The sequence below is a fragment of the Hyaena hyaena genome, unplaced genomic scaffold (assembly GCF_003009895.1).
Source record: "Hyaena hyaena isolate Hyena2069 unplaced genomic scaffold, ASM300989v1 scaffold_381, whole genome shotgun sequence".
In the NCBI taxonomy this organism is placed as follows: Eukaryota; Metazoa; Chordata; class Mammalia; order Carnivora; family Hyaenidae; genus Hyaena; species Hyaena hyaena.
Window position 1 is genome coordinate 1164481 of NW_024081012.1, and position 16010 is coordinate 1180490.

General features: G+C 39.1%; 1 protein-coding gene across 2 annotated transcripts in view; it reads left to right on the forward strand.

Annotated features, from left to right (window-relative positions):
- The window catches only part of ARHGAP15 (Rho GTPase activating protein 15), a 629407-nt gene that overhangs the window by 495435 nt on the left and 117962 nt on the right, over positions 1–16010 (forward strand). The window contains exons 12-14 of one of the 2 annotated variants that reach the window (XM_039250737.1): positions 2235–2369; positions 2739–2744; positions 3505–3515. In XM_039250737.1, coding sequence (XP_039106668.1) covers positions 2235–2369; positions 2739–2744; positions 3505–3506 — 143 coding nt within the window. In that variant the 3' untranslated portion in view covers positions 3507–3515. Of the gene's footprint in view, positions 1–2234; positions 2370–2738; positions 2745–3504; positions 3516–16010 lie in introns of those variants that run through there. The other variant, XM_039250736.1, reaches the window with a different exon arrangement.

Consider the following 16010-nt stretch of genomic DNA (forward strand, 5'->3'; position numbering starts at 1 on the left):
CGAACCTGTGACCTAGAATGGCATTCTGTCTTGGACTTTTCCGATAAATTTTGGTAAAGATAGTTGTGTGTGAGAGAGCACTTGTGTGCATGTGTGTGTGTGTGTGTGTGTGGTGTGTGTGGTGTGTGTGTTTGGGTTTCCACTTAAAGTTCAGTGCCAAAGCTACAGTACTTATACATTTTCTAAATGTGTTTTAAGCAATAAGTTGTACAACATTTTTAGAACATGTGTTAAGCTATTTCTCTAAGAATGAAGCTCTTAACAAAACATAAGCACTCTGCATGAGATCTTAGCAGCAAAGTGCTTAAAAGATAAAGTAAGAATTGGTGCCATGGGAAGAACACCAGCTGTAGAGCGCACAGGTCCATTATGAGAAGTATGGTAGTGGGTAGGGAGAAAATGATTTAATCAGGAGTAAAACCAATTTTATTATAAGGGCACGCAGGGGGTGTGGCACCATAGTGAGAGGGACATTTCAAAATATCTGACAGATTTCAACAATGTGAAAACCCCGTTCTTTAAAGTGACAGTAAACCCCATCAGATCTCCCTTTTTGATGCTATTGTTAACAGTTGACTGTTTAAAGCTGGCCTGCTAAGATGCTGTCGGCCTATTTCAATAGTATGTAGCCAAATAAAAGACTAATTGTTGAAATACAATCAATCAAAAATGATTGCAGGGCAGAAAGAAGGTCTCCTCTGCTGATTTTGTTGTGGATCATATTATTGTGTTATGACTGAGGTAACCATGAAGACTGAAAGAGAAGAAGAAAATAGCCCATCTGAAATAAACAGATCCACCTTCTCTCCTTCTCTTTGCAAACATCCTATTGAACGGGAACATCACTTACCAGCCCTGGAAATAATAGTCCATTTAGAAAAAGAGATCTGATAAAGATTACAGCTAAGATTTTAAAAGGACGTGAACACTATTGGCAAAACAGCCCATGCAGAGATTCCCTACAGTGACAATTCTCAGCTTTTCTCACATTTTTGGTGCAAATTCTCCTCTGCTTCCTAAAACCAACTCCAAGGGGGCATGTGAGCCTGAGCCCAAGACATCAGTAAAGAAACAAAAGTCCAGTTGACCAATACCTGTTACGTTCTGGCCAGGAGACTAGGCTTTTTAGTTAACCCTGGGCTGTTAAAGATTATTAGTTTTAGTTTTTATTCTGCTTAGAATTCAAAATCCCTTTGATGTTGAGTGTTCACAAAGACAAATACTAATGATCAGCAGCAGTACTTGTGTGTCTTGCTTCCTTCCAGTTGTATGTTAAGATGTTGCTTTCAGACCCTGCTATATCCACTTCTTGGGTGAGAATGATTCCAGACTTTCATTCTGAGGGTGAACAAGAAGAAAATAATTGTCCAGTGTCTCTTTATTTCTTCTAAAAACTTCATTTTGGCAGTTATCTCCTTTAATATTTAAATGTCTCAACTCACTCAAGCTTCCCAAGCAAACATTTCTCGTTTGTAGGCGGAGTGGGTAAGCACTTGTGGTTTGTTTTTAGTGTGTTATCATTTTTGACAGCTTTGCATAGCCTCCGTAGGCCAACAGGGGTCTGTCTAATATTGTTGCTGGGCACATTTTCCTCGCTGAGATGAAAACTAAAAAAAAAAAAAAAAAAAAAAAAAAAGGTATTTTTGAGGCAGTAAGAAGGAATTAATATCCTTTCTCACTCAGTATTCTATTCCTTGCTGACTTTATACTCAGCAAAAAAGGGAAAAAAGTGTTACCCATTATTCCCTTGTACATAGCAAGGCTAACACATGTAACGCAATAACTCATTTTCTATTGCGGTGTTTAGCATATGTCTCCTGTTGGCTCAGCAAGGCCTTTAGGCCGGTCCCTTGAGCCGGCCATCATTGGCAACTCTTAGCCCCTCGGCCTCAAAACCAAATAGCTTTGAATCATGTTGAGCTGTGATGCTAATTTTCAGACTGATGCATTATGGGAATAAATGTATCTGACATACTGTGTCAATGGCACTGTCTCTTTGTGTCTCTTGTTTTTTTTGTTAGCTGCATTCCTACAGATGGTATTCCATTGAAAATGTTCCCTTCCTACGGAAAAAGGGAAAAAAAAAAAAAAAAACCACGCACAGCACCAAACCTCTAGGTGCAGAAGGCTGTTAACGGTTGCTGATGATAGTAGGCAAACATTAACATAATAATTAGTGTCTTGTAATTGTTTCATTAAAACCAGTTGTTCCATTTCTCCTCGTGTTTTCCCAGAAGAGAAGCTGAATTTGGACGACAGCCAGTGGGAGGACATCCACGTTGTCACCGGAGCACTGAAGATGTTTTTCCGGGAGCTGCCTGAGCCGCTCTTCCCTTACAGCTTCTTTGAGCGCTTTGTGGAAGCAATCAGTAAGTAACCTCATAGACAGGAGCGCTTGGTGGACTAACCTGGCAGCGTGTAATTATTAAGTGAACAGTAAGAATGACAATATCCCTAGTGCTCCACATGGTTCGTTTTATTTTAGTTTTGTGTTTTTGATGCCTTAGTTTTATTTCTGGCCCTGCAATATTCTCTGAGGTGTTTCTGGATTTTTGTTTTTGTTTTTGTTTGGTGTGGTTGCTTTTTAGTAAATAGGGTAGCCTACTTAGACTGGCCAGTTTTCAAATAAACCACCTCAAATGAAAATAGTTTCACACGGAATCGGTTTTAGAGGGATCACCTCTGGTACTCCCAGCCTCTACCTTCAGAGTTTCAGACTTGGCAATGAGTTTGTGTAGAAAAGTGTCATGAAAAAGAACTTAAGTGACTTTCATTACATTTCATTAAAGAGGTGTTATATCATCAACTGGGGCATCATCTTCCCAAGGTTCCCTCACCCTTTACCCGGCAATACTAGTAAGTACTCAGCTACAGTTTGCTTATGAGCAGCATAAGATTAAATTATGTAATGGCAGGTTTCTTCTGTTAAACTGGTGGCTTTGTAGGAGGTTGAATTATATCAACTACGAACCAAAAGTCATTGTACATTCCTTGAAGCTTCCTTTTCTATTGTTTTTGCATTTGTAACACACACACTTAAGTATAAGAGAGTAAATGAATGAGTGAAGGAATGAATGAATGAGTAAAAATCTTTCCAAAGGCAAGGAAACTTTGGCTATTGATGCTTGCAGAAGCAACTACTGGTACATCTAAATTTAATATCTTAGGGTTCACTTATTCTATTTGTGACAGCTTGGAAAAAGTTTCCTGGTTAGTAAGCTGATTCAAGGAGGAGAAAGAAAGAAAGACAGAAGAAAGAAAGGTAAAATTAAAAAGCTTGCAAGCCTGGCAGGAGCTTAATTAAAGTCCAAGAGAAAAATCTCCAAGAAAAATATGCCCTGCTTAGGAGGTATTGGATGGCTGTGTGCACAGCATTTCCATTAGTGGGAGTGGGGACCTGCGGGGGCCCACGTTGGAGAACAGCCCCTCAATATGCCCTTTTATTCTGTTTCCCACTTCACAAGTCTTCATACTTGTTTAAAGCTCTGGAACAATGATATCAAGAAGAATACAACTGAATGTATTTCTCCAACAACTTTCTCTTGTTGTCTGCTCTTTGTTGTTATTGCTGCTGTCATTGAACACAGGGGCAGTACCCTAACTATGGGGCTGAGGTGAGGCTGTAGCTCTTATCCCCTGTCATGACTTTTTATTTCATGAACTTTTGCTTCTCAAGAACAGTATTTAATGGTTCCCAGGTTCAACTTCTTTTTAAAAGGAGGAATAAAAAAAAAAAAAAAAACTAAATAAGCATACATCTCCATAACAGCTTATTCTGATACACTAGCTTAGAACATGGCAAGCATGAAAGATTAGTATTAACACAATATTAGCACGGTGTCCTGAAAGGAAATTGGGGAACTTGCATTGGGGTACCTCTTTCTGGTTATATGTATTTAAGAAAGTCATACAAATTTCAATCATGGTCTCCAGACTTCTAGGTGAGGATTATGTTATTTGTAGGCATATTTGCACACATGCTGAGCTGAGGGCTGTGACATAGATACCCATCATTTAAGCTTCCTTTAGTTCACCTGATTCTAAAGACACAAGGCAAGCCATTCCCCTAGCTTAAGAGATAGGGGAAGCAGGCCCTTAGAACCCAGGTGAGGGCATGTCCCTTGAATTTCCACAAAGAGTAAGACCATCTCTCTGCTATCCTGGACTCTACACCCACTTGACAAAATTTCAGAAACACTGGCATAGTCAGAACAGAACAAGGCAGTGTTGAAGTTGCCTCTGGCTGTTGTGACTGGTGGCTATTGCAAGGATTTTTGCCAACACCTATAAAATGGATTATACCAAGAATGAAAGAGATAGTGCTTAAGAAAATCCTTAAAAATGTTAAGTCTTATACAAATGCTGACAGTGTTTCTTCAGTTGAGCTTTGCCTGAGAGTATAATATAAAAACAAGGAAGTAGTTTTTCTTTCACTTGATCTTACTATGGAGGTAGTTTTTCTTTCATTGTTTCAGGCAAGGAGAATCAACCAACCTCAGCCACCTTGTTTTGCGTAACTCTAAATAGTACTTATTATTTCTTACTGGGTAAAATGGAAGGACTAAGCAACAGGGTAGCATGGTGGAGAACTATGTAGCAATGCTAGGCAGAGACAAGCTTACTAAGCCATGTGATGTGTTTTTGGCATAATCTTGAAGTCAGTTCTGGTGTTCTAAACTCAGCTTAACTCAGCTCTCCTTGGTAGTTCATATTTAAATATCCTTAAGCAATGGGATAATGGCCACCTACTCTTTGGCAATGGTAAACCTACACCAGATAGGTATTTTTACCCCACTGCATTCCAGTTGAGTTTTAAAAAAAATCTTTCAAAACTATAAAGACTCATATCCAGTCCCAGAGGGGTGATGGGTTTTATCATAGGCCTCACTGCCTCCTGTAAACTCTATATACTGAGGAGCTCAGTAGACCTGCCTTCAAGCTCTTGACCTTTTAATGAAAAGGAACCAACCAGGTAAAAGAAATTCACGGGAAAGTTGTCCATATATTCTGGCTCTGGAGCTCTTTGGCCCTCAGATCTTTGCCTCTCACTTTGTTCGAGGCAAAAGTGTAATGTAATGTACACTTCTGTAATGTAGGAGGGTTGACCCCAGCCAGCCACATTTCACAGGGGCTCTTGAGGGCTGGCTTTCTGCTGATGTAGCCAGTGTAAGCCCTGACATCAGATAGCAGAGGGAGAGGGAAGGATATGGCCAGCCAGTGTGTTTATTTATCCTCCACCCCTTCTCCCTTGCCCACGCACCTGCCTCAGATAGTTTCTTTACCTGAAGGTCCATCTTTTCCAAGGCTTCAGCTTTGACTGGAGAGGTCCACTATGGTTCGAGCTTCCATCTTGCAGTGCAAATCTTTCTATCTTTTTCCTATTCAGCTTGGCAGTGGCTTCCTGCAGCAGCTAGTTTCTTGATTACTTCTCTTTCCTTATTTGGCTCTCAACTTCCTCATCATATGGGTAACCAGTTCCCTGCATCGAATTAATTCCCTCTATTTGTGTAAATACTTGAAGTGGTTTCTGCTCTTTGGTTAGACACTAGCAAAACACCATGCCAGTCAATGTCACGGTTCATGTAGCTATAACATTATTTCCCTTTTCTCTTTCACTAACCCCAATCCTAGTTTGTGAAGGCTTAACATTTTTATTTGGGAGAGATTGGGAGATCTGTTATCCTTTCATGACAGACTTAAAAAGTGAACAGACCAAAAGGAACTATACTTCCAACTGGAATTCTTCGCCCTCTGAGGAGGAAATATTATTTCATGTACAGGCAATTAATGGCCACTTGTGCTATTTGAATTGCTGTTAATTCTCATTATATGTTTGAAAGCCACCATTACATATTCTGAGAAAAAAAGAAGAAAAGGCATTTACGTTTTTAAATAGTTTCTTTTTGGACCAAGCACAAACATTAATATGATAAGAACCTGTAATTGCCGTAGTGATCCCCTGTCTGATAACACTCATTGGGGTAACAAAAACACCAGAGATTGTCTTATATTTCAGAATCCAAGTACTGCAGCCATTGATCTGAAATTCTATATTTGAGATCAGTGCAACTGGGTCACCTGCAGGTTATTTCGTAGGGATTTAACCCACTGACTGCAAGGACTTAATTCCCTGGAAATGACTTGTGCTAAAAGCAGTATTAGAGCTGTGAATGTGAACTCGGGACAAAAACACAGCTATAGAGTTTTATGATTGGTGATGCAATCTTGTGACTAAAGTCCTACAGGAGTCTGGATATTTGTAGTACATCTAAATCCTAGAAAAGGTCCAAAGCTTACCTATGTTTCTATCTTTTTCATTCTGGTAACTCTACACAACCAAAGAATAGAAACAAGCAGTCGTTCCTGATTTAACATCTGCATTTTTTCAAAGTCCTTGGGATAGGAAAAGAGAGGAGAAAAAACTTGTTGGTATTTTCTACAATTATCTCATTTAATCCTCAAAATAACAAAGCAGGAGTTTCTGGAGAAGTAGAAAGATCATGTGGCAAAATAATTTCTGGTTCATAAAGTTACTATAAGAATTAACTAGGATAATATTTTCCTTACTCTATATTAGGTACTCAATAAATGATTTCAAATACATAAATTTTTCAGAAGAATAAAGCAAGTCATAAAATAGTTTTCCAGTTAACGTGGCTCAAAAAATTAGACTGAGCATTCAACTCCAGATTCTAAAGCATAAATACTTTCCACCATCATATATTGCCTGTGGGAGACTATTTAGAAGAAGTCTTACTAGAAGGATAACTAACTAGCTGTTGCCAAATGTCTGTCTCTTATGTCCTCCTGTGTAAGACCTATATATTCTACATAAGACCACAACCGATATTTTCTTTCTTTTTCAAAACCAAAGGTTAGATTAAATTTAATGACCAGAAATTTTGATATTGGAGTTTTAAGTGAGAAATAAGGTAGAATGTTCCAAGGATGAGCAATGTTTCAGCATTTACCACTCAACATTAAAGCATCCATGCTTTAAAGCTATCCTCTCTGAATACATTTTAACCCTTTACTCTAGGAATTTTATGACCAGTTGCTCACCCATTCCCTTTTGAATTTTATTTAGTGATACACAATGGTATTTTCCTCTTCTGTATGAGTAACTACTTCAAGCTTAAATTTTATTAGTATTCTTTTTTGCAGTTTTTCACTTGTATCAAATTACAACCTGCAACAAGATAGGACTGCTTCAGGGTGCTCCGCGAGTTCTGCTTTCTGAGTTAGAGCCACTGTCTTCCAGAGAACATGTGTATTCATTTCCTACTACCATAACTATTATCCAAACTCAGTGGCCTAAAGTAACAGTGACTTACTATCTTATAGTTTTGTAGAACAGAAGTCTGACCCTGTTCTCACTGGGCTAAAAGGAAAGTATCAGCAGGTCTGGGCTACTTTCTGGAAGCTTTAACAGAGAATCCATTTCCTTGTCTCTTCCCACATCTAAAGGCTGCCCACGTGCCTTAGCTAGTGGTCCCCAGCCTCCACCTTCACAGGCACCAATCGCATGACACTATATCACTCTGACCTCTTCCATAAGCACATCCCCCTCTGACTCTCTTCTGCCTCCCTCTTTCACTTATGAGGACCCTTGGGATTACACTGGGCCCATCTGAATAATCCAGAATGGTTCCTCCATCCCAAGGTCCCTATCTTAATCACATCTGCAAGATCTCTTTTACTGTGGCAGGTTACATATTCACAGGCTCTGGGAATTAGGGCGTGGACACCTTTATGGAGCCATTTTTCCTCCTACTACATACTTTCTGCCCCTCTTAGCTTACATGAGGATAGCACCAGCTTTACTTCCATGCGACAAAGGCTCTCCGTCTATCCATTTCCATCTGTATTCTCTCAAATCCGAATGATCACCAGAGTTGAGATGACCGTGAAACTATCGACTGATTTGTAGATGAGAAGGAATGAGAAGGAAGTAAAGAGAAACTGCCTCATGAATTTACTTACAAGCTATGTTATTTCCTGTTTGTGAAGGATAGACTTAAGGATTTGCCTAAATCCTGGGTAAAAGATTTTTTATTCAAGGACTATCTGATAATTTAATTTTGGGCACCTTCACCTCAGCTCTTCTGTGCTCTCACCAGAACATGTGAGTTTGCATTTGTTGGTTTGGGGTATTCTGAGTTTCCAAAGCTGCCTTTGTGTGCAAAAACAATTACTTTTCCTTCCGCCCCTGAGCAAAGCTATACTCTGTATATTTACATGGGAATGCTATCGATGCTAATTATGCAATCAAAATGACTTTATGATTCCAATATCAGTGCCTTTGTCATCTTTTCTAGTTTTCTGAAGTAAATATTCTGTGTATGTATACATATACACTACTTATTTTTAATATGTAGAATTTATATTTATATATTATTATATATATGAAATATTTATTATATGTCATCTTTACTTTATGTCTATGCATATGCATTCATAGGTATATATGTGTATAACACTTAGAGATTAGGCAAGTCTGTTAAGATAAGATGAACCTAAACAGTAATGATGCTCCATACAAGTCTTCACTTTAAAAGCTGTCGTCACACACACACTTAAAAACAATATATTTTTTAATGCTCAGCTTTTGCAAACACTGATTAAACAGTAGAACAAATTGTGAGAAATAGTATTCATAAGACTCACTGAGCACCATCAAAATACAGGCTGTTAGTCGCCAAAGGTAGAGTATATCCCATGCAAGTCCTTAAATACAACTCATAGTCCTGCGTTTCTGTCAGTCACTTATCCTCATATAAAAATGATTTAAATTAAAGACATTGCCCTGTGGCAGAAAGTATCTATTTCATGTTCGAATGTTTTTTTCCCCTGTGGCCATCATACCATTTTACCTTCAAGTATGCCTTCAATAAGTAATTGGGGGAGTCGGGGGCGGAAAGCCAGTCAAGTATATTTGCAAATATTTTCTTTACTCTTGACTTTATCTTGCCCTTTGGTCAAACTATTTCTGATGCATCATCAACTCCATGATGACACTCTTTGGGAGAAAAGAAACAAAGCTTGCCAGGCACTTGACTGCAAACAGTTGCTAAACATTGAATGCATGATGGTGACAAATTGCCTTAAAACTGTAGGAAGCAAAAAGCAGGCTTTAAAGGGTCACCCTAAAGAAACCAGAGCTATAAAATAATGGAGTATAAAAATATCCTCTACAGCACCATTTCAAGGAAATTTGAAATTAAAATAAAGGTAGATTTTACAAGTACTCCCATTCCACTCATATCCCCTGCAAGCTAACATTCTCACAGACTTGGCGGGGGCTTTTGTCACATTGCTTTTTAATCTGTGTGTGCATGTGTGCGTGTGTGTGTCTGTGTGTGCATTGCAGCAAACTAGAAGTTTTATGGCTGATGCCTAGCCTGTCTCTTAACTCATTCTAATTATATTCATAATTAAATTGTAAAAAAAATAGTTGACTAGAGCCAAATGGCTTGCACAGGTGTCTTTTTGTAGGAATGGTTTAGTGCTAGATAATAAACAACTGGACCTCCATCTACTTAATTTGCCTTAATGAAAAGTCTTTATAAGTAAAACTAGAAGGTGATTCAGAACCCAAATTGGGGCTTGACTCTGGAATTAATTGAGTGGTAAGATATCAGCTCCATTAGAAAACGTGGTACTTGCCCTTTTTCTTTTCCTTAAAACTTTCCTTTTACTTGCACTCCTTTCTTCCATATCTTTAAGAGGTCACTTGCACAGCAATTTCAAACTGAGCCATCAGCCAGTCAGCCTTCATGAGTCAGCTTCCTGAGCATCCTTGCTCCCACTGAATAGACATGTGTTTAAAAAATATGTAGGAAAATGCAGAATTTCTCCCGGATATCTTAGTGGAAAACTGTTACCTTGAGCCATTCCTCTAATGGTGGATAGAAGTGACTGGTTTTCATTGCCTGTTATCAGGTTCACTGCATCAATAGATGGTAATGAAATTGAGAGTTTGTGGCCTTTTATTCTACAGTAAGGCTCCTGCCTCATTTCACATTCTTGGGTTGACACCACATTGTGATCGCCACTGAGACGTCTTCCAAAAAATTGCCTGCCCATCCACCACCAGCTCTGATTGTGGCCACATCTCCAGGAGGAGAATGGCTGTTTCTAATTGCCCAGCAAGTTTTCTTTATTTTTTTCTCTCACCCAATACAGTATGGTTCTAGTAATAGAAGCCAAATCATGCGACTGGCTCATCATTTCATTTTGAAGGAAAGCCAGATTCTTTGTAAGATCTTCAAATCCCTATGTGATCTAGTTCCCCATAAGTTCTTAGACTTCATTATTCACTCTTCTTGCCTTGCCCATCTCATTCAAGCCCATTGGTGTCCTGACTCTTCTTTGAATATCCCCAAATGAGGGTCTTCTCCCCATTCCTCTACCAGTGGCACGTCTCCAAATTGACACTCCTGTGTTAACTTCTCACTGAGGTCTACTCACCAACTAAGCCAAGAATTTTCCCTGCACGTCACACCACCATTTTTTTCAAATGTTAATTGCACTATTTACTACCTATAAGACCTTGAGCAAGTTCTTGACCTCCACATCTCAATTTCCACATCTATAAAATGGATGTAAAAATAGTATCTCTCTTGTGGGGATTGTAAGAATTTAATGGAATGCTAACCATGGCAAAGCACTTACTTACAGATATCCTGGCATGTGGTGTTCAGTGAATGTTAGCTAGTATTATTAAGTTAGAGTACAATCAGACTAGACCACAGTCTCAAATGACCTTTCTATCCATTCCCAAAGTTTTCCACACCTCCAGGAAAGCTGTCTTAAGTGACACACATGACCATCTTGATTCTGTTTTAATATTTGTTTTCAGACTTCCTAACAGTACCAAACATGTTTAAGATAATATTACAAGATATTCTCTTGCTTCATGATTCAGGGACTTCCACTTTTTTTAATCTCATGACACTTGTCATTTGTTCTGCAAATGATTCCCAGGCCCAATCCCACTTAATTCATCCAAAGTCTGTCACTTGGTTATGGGACATACATCCTAATCATAACCCAGAGACCAACCTGCTTTTCCAACTTGACACTGCCTTGTTTCTATTAAATATTAGTATTAGTAATCTGTGACACTCACAGTGGCACCAGAAAAGACAGCTACAAAGTCATCTCCCAGGTGGGAAATTAGCCACCTGGTAGCGTACCCTGTGTTTCAGCCTGTGAAAATTATACACTCAGTGGTAGGTGAGGAGTTTAGGGTGTGGCAGGGGAATCTAGACACCAGCTTGTCCAAATTTTTGTAACATTGCAGATCATTCTCATAATTAAAAACATTTAAAAAGTTATCAACTAAACCATATTAAACAAGAAGTCATCCCTCCCCATATGTATGCACACACACATATTGTTGTCCAAACCAGAAATATTTTATTTTTATTTTACAGTTCTCACACTTTATGATATTCTAGCTTTAAAATGGAAAATTTTATAACTTATTATTATTATCATTTTATTTTTACAATCATCTTAAGAGAAGTTTCATATTAACTTCCTGTGAGGTATTTTCAAAACCTGCTAGGGAATGAGACCTGATGCCTGCCCGGTTTGCTCTTAACTGGCTCGCACACAGTTACAAGCTCTTATTTGCGCGAGCTCCTGACCTTTAGCTCTCCACCTCTCTGTCCACAAAACAACTGTTTTCAAACAACATTCAGGACAATCGTGGGCTCCTTGAGATGTGGCATTTTTTTTCACTTGGTTCTCTCCATATTGTTGTGGAGGGTTCAGCTATAGACAGTGTATCTGCTGGAATACTAAACTGCCTGGAGGAGTTCCGCTCAGGTGGGAACTGCAGAATCACTGAACTGAGAACTGCCCCATGGTTGGGAGAATGGAATTTTCCCCTAATGAATGACTTCTGTATTTTCTACCTACACTTTGGGAAACAGACACATGGAAAGTGGGTATACTTTTATAGAAAGCAAATAGCTGTGCTAGTTTTCAAAGTAAATGTAATATGCTTAGAAGAAAAGGCAAATATATATATATATTTTTTAAATCCATGAACTATAGAGGCATCTGGGTGGCTCAGTCCCTTAACCATCCAACTTCAACTCAGGTCATGATCTCACAGTTTGTGGGTTCGAGCCCTGCGTTGGACTCTGTGCTGACAGCTCAGAGCCTGGAGCCTGCTTTGGACTCTGTGTCACCCTCTCTTTCTGCTCCTCTCCTGCTGGAGCTCTGTTTCTCTTTCTCTCTCAAAAATAAATAAAAACATTAAACAATGTTTTTAAATCCATGAACTATAAACAATTCTATCAGATAATCATGAGAATTTCTTCCTTTTGTTGACATTTAGTTTTCCATTTCAATGCGCAGCCCCCATCATTATTTTATTTCATGCAACATCTTTATTTTTCATAAAATTGGAAATTCTAAAAGGTCAAATGCCTAAGGCCCTGAGTCCATGATTATTGTTTAACCAGTCAGCTCTTGGCCCCTTTCTCTTTTCTTCTCACTTTGAGTGTTCAGCTGGTGAAAAGTTGACTCTCTGGGATCTCAAATCCATTCCTCTGCCAAGTAAGGGATGAGCAGACCTAATTATTGCCATCTGTCCTGCTGGTAGAGGGTTGACACTGTCTTACCAACAGACGAAATCAATGGTTTGGGGAGCTCTTCCTCCAAGTCCATATCTAAGCACAATGTAAGACTGTTCTTTGACACCTTTTGTGTATTATTTTTTGACTATCTAATTGGCACCAAAGAAGGAACTAATATCTCATTCAAATTTTTTGGGGGAAATTTCTGTTTCTTTGTGCTTTGTTATAAAAATGTGTTGGGAAAAACATGGAATGATCCTGAGCAAATACTAGACACAGAAACACCTCAAAAGCCCTCTCTGTTATGCTTGAATTTGTAATGCTCAGTGCTTCTGAGAGCTGGGTCTCTGAACAAATATGGAGCAGGGAGAGCTAAGCAGAAGATTCAAAGCCCTTCACAAAGAGGAGAGGCAGAGCAACTAGAGCGTAACTAGAAAACACATTGGTCAATGTCAGAATCCAAACAGCGTCCTTCTCTAATAGCTCTTAGTATTTGAGAAGACCTAAAACATAAGCTGCAACCTCTATTCAGTGTTCACCTCCCTTTCTCTGTTCTTCCAATAATTCTCACAAAGTAATGTTTCTAGACCCTTCATCATGTTCCTCCAAGCATGCCCCTCTGAGGTTTGAAAATTGTCTTAGTCAGCTCAGACTGCCCTAACAAAAAAACCATAGCCTGAGTGGCCTAAACAACAGAAATATATTTCTCACAGTAATGGAGGCTGGAAGTTGGAACTCAGGGAGCCAGCATCAGGTTCTGTGAAAGCCATCTCTTGCCGAGAGCTTCCTTCTCACTGTGTCCTCACATGGTAGGAGAGAGAGCGAGTGAGCTCTGGTCTCTTCTGCCTCTTCCTCTTCTTATAAAGACACTAATTCCATCATGGGGCCCCACCTTCGTGACCTCATCTAAACCTGATTGCCTCTCAAAGGCCCTACCTCCAAATACCATCATACTGGGAGTTAGAGCTTCAATATATGAATTTCAGGGGGATAAACACATTCAGTCCATCAAATAAATCAGACATTAGTGGAGTGTTTTAAACGTACAACTTTATCAGTGTAAGATCAACTTCCCTCCCTTATTCTGGCAATACTTTTCTATTACTGCAACACAAAATTTAATTAGCTCTTTATTAATGTTATTTAATTATATTATTGCAATCTGAAATTAAATTTGAAGTCCCAGGTGTCACTTTTACCCATTTCTCTGTCATATTAAGTGTGGGCATTTTTAGACTTGCAGGCAGAAATGTACACGCAACTCTATACCACTCTTCTCTTCTCATGACACTGGCTGCGGTGTTTTGTTCTAAGTGTCAACTTTTGCATATTCACTTATCTCACCTGAGCCACATAACAATGGGAATGAGGACCCAAACCCAAGTGTTTAGCCACAAATGCTTCGGTCCAACCACTATGACATTTGCAGATCTGACCAGGGTGTGCACATCTAGGTCCTCAAATACATGTCAGGACTTCGTAGCAGAGTCAGGAAGGCCATTTGGAACAATGGAGCGATTAGAGAAAATTTACACCATTTTGGGAAGAACTTGAAACACCGAGCCAGTGGGAAGAATTGTAGAGAGGAGCATTCCAAACTTACCAAGTGGAATTCTTTGGACTTTTGGACAATTTTTAGAATTAATTTGAATCACAAATATGGTAAACTCCCAAAGCCGAGTTAATATATAGATAACCTGTCATTGTTTGTTGGAAAAAGGATTCTCTCCCAACCATACGATTTAAAACAAAAGCCACAAAAATTGTTATGGTTTTCTGTAACCATGGCAACGTTACAGGTACTCAATTCTTTGGTCTGGGCCACTGGAAAAACTTAAAAAAAATTTTTAATGTTTATTTATTTTTGAGAGATAGAAACAGAGTGCAAGCAGGAGAGGGGCAGAGAGAGAGAGGGAGACACAGAATCCAAAACAGGCTCCAGGCTCTGAGCTGTCGGCACAAAGCCCAATGCAGGACTCGAACCCACGAACTGTGAGATCATGACCTGAGCTGAAGTTGGACGCTTAACCGACTGAGCCACCCAGGCGTCCCGAAAATCTTTAAATATAAAATTATACACCAATGTAATTCAAACACACCTAACAGATGGAGGGAAAAAATGCTTAAAGTGTGTGTAGGAACAAGGCACTATGTCCTTACTCCCTTTTCTAACAAGTGAATTAAGAAATAACATCATAAAATTTTTCATAACTTTCATCCTAGGTGTTATTTAATTGAAAGGTAGGATTACAGAAAAGCATTGCTCTGCCTCTCATGTCATGTGCTGGAAATGTGTTTTAGTGGGCTCCATAAACTAAATTCATACTTCAACCCATCATGTTCATAATGAAAAAAGCCCAACTGCAGCTAAAAATTGATACTGTGTCTACTCACACATAATGATATTCTTATTAAAAATGTTTAAGGGGCACCCGGGTGGCTGAGTGTCCAACTTCAGCTCAGATCATGAGTTCTGGTTCTTGAGTTGGAGCCCCACGTTGGGTTCTGTGCTGACTACAGGGAGCCTGGAGCCTGCTTCCGATTCTGTTTCTCCCTCTCTCTCTGCCCCTTCCCCTCTCACATGCGCACGCTCTCTCTCTCTCAAAAAATAAACATTAAACAATGTTTGACATGTTTGTTGAAACAGAGAAAACATACAGAAAGGTACACAGATCATGGCAGTATCATTAATTGGGAAATTCTTTTTGTAAAAGTGATCCTTCAGGTTTCTATGTCTGTAAGTCTTTTTTCTGGTGATTAATTGTAAATTAACTCTCCTGAATTTTTAAATATGAAACTGAATAAAGCTGTCTCATATCTAGGTCCAGAAGAATACAAGATAGTTTTTCATCCCTTAGTCTGACCTAAGCATCTCTGGGGTGGGAGTCGTATCTCACTCATCTTGGGAGCACCAGCACCACGTGAACATAAAAACATAAGGTGTTTTGTGGTAGTTGTTGAATATAATTCTGCTTTTAACAACCCATAGTAATTAGTAGTGGTTTACTGCTGACATAGGGGGCTGGAAGGATTGTTGGTGAGTAGGTGAATAAGACAGGTGGAACCTACTTATTTTAATCCACGTTGCTGGTGGTAAATTTAAGAATTAACTGCTTGCAATTCTTCAAATACTCTTATCTGTCTTTTAAACCCTGTTGTGCAGCTACCTTGGGAAGAATATGCCGACTCTAGTCTGCATATTTTCTATATGTCAAACTACTATTACTATATAATTTACAGAGAATTCATCTTAGTGGTTAAAAAGTTTATGAGACAAGAAGGGGGAAATTAAATGAGCAATAAAGTATCTTGATCAGGCTAGTGAACTTCTGCGGTCTTCAAAGGGTTACCTGAACTCCTGCTCACACAACTTGCCAGACTTAAATGCAGAGCAATGGTGGAGAGAACAGTGAAACT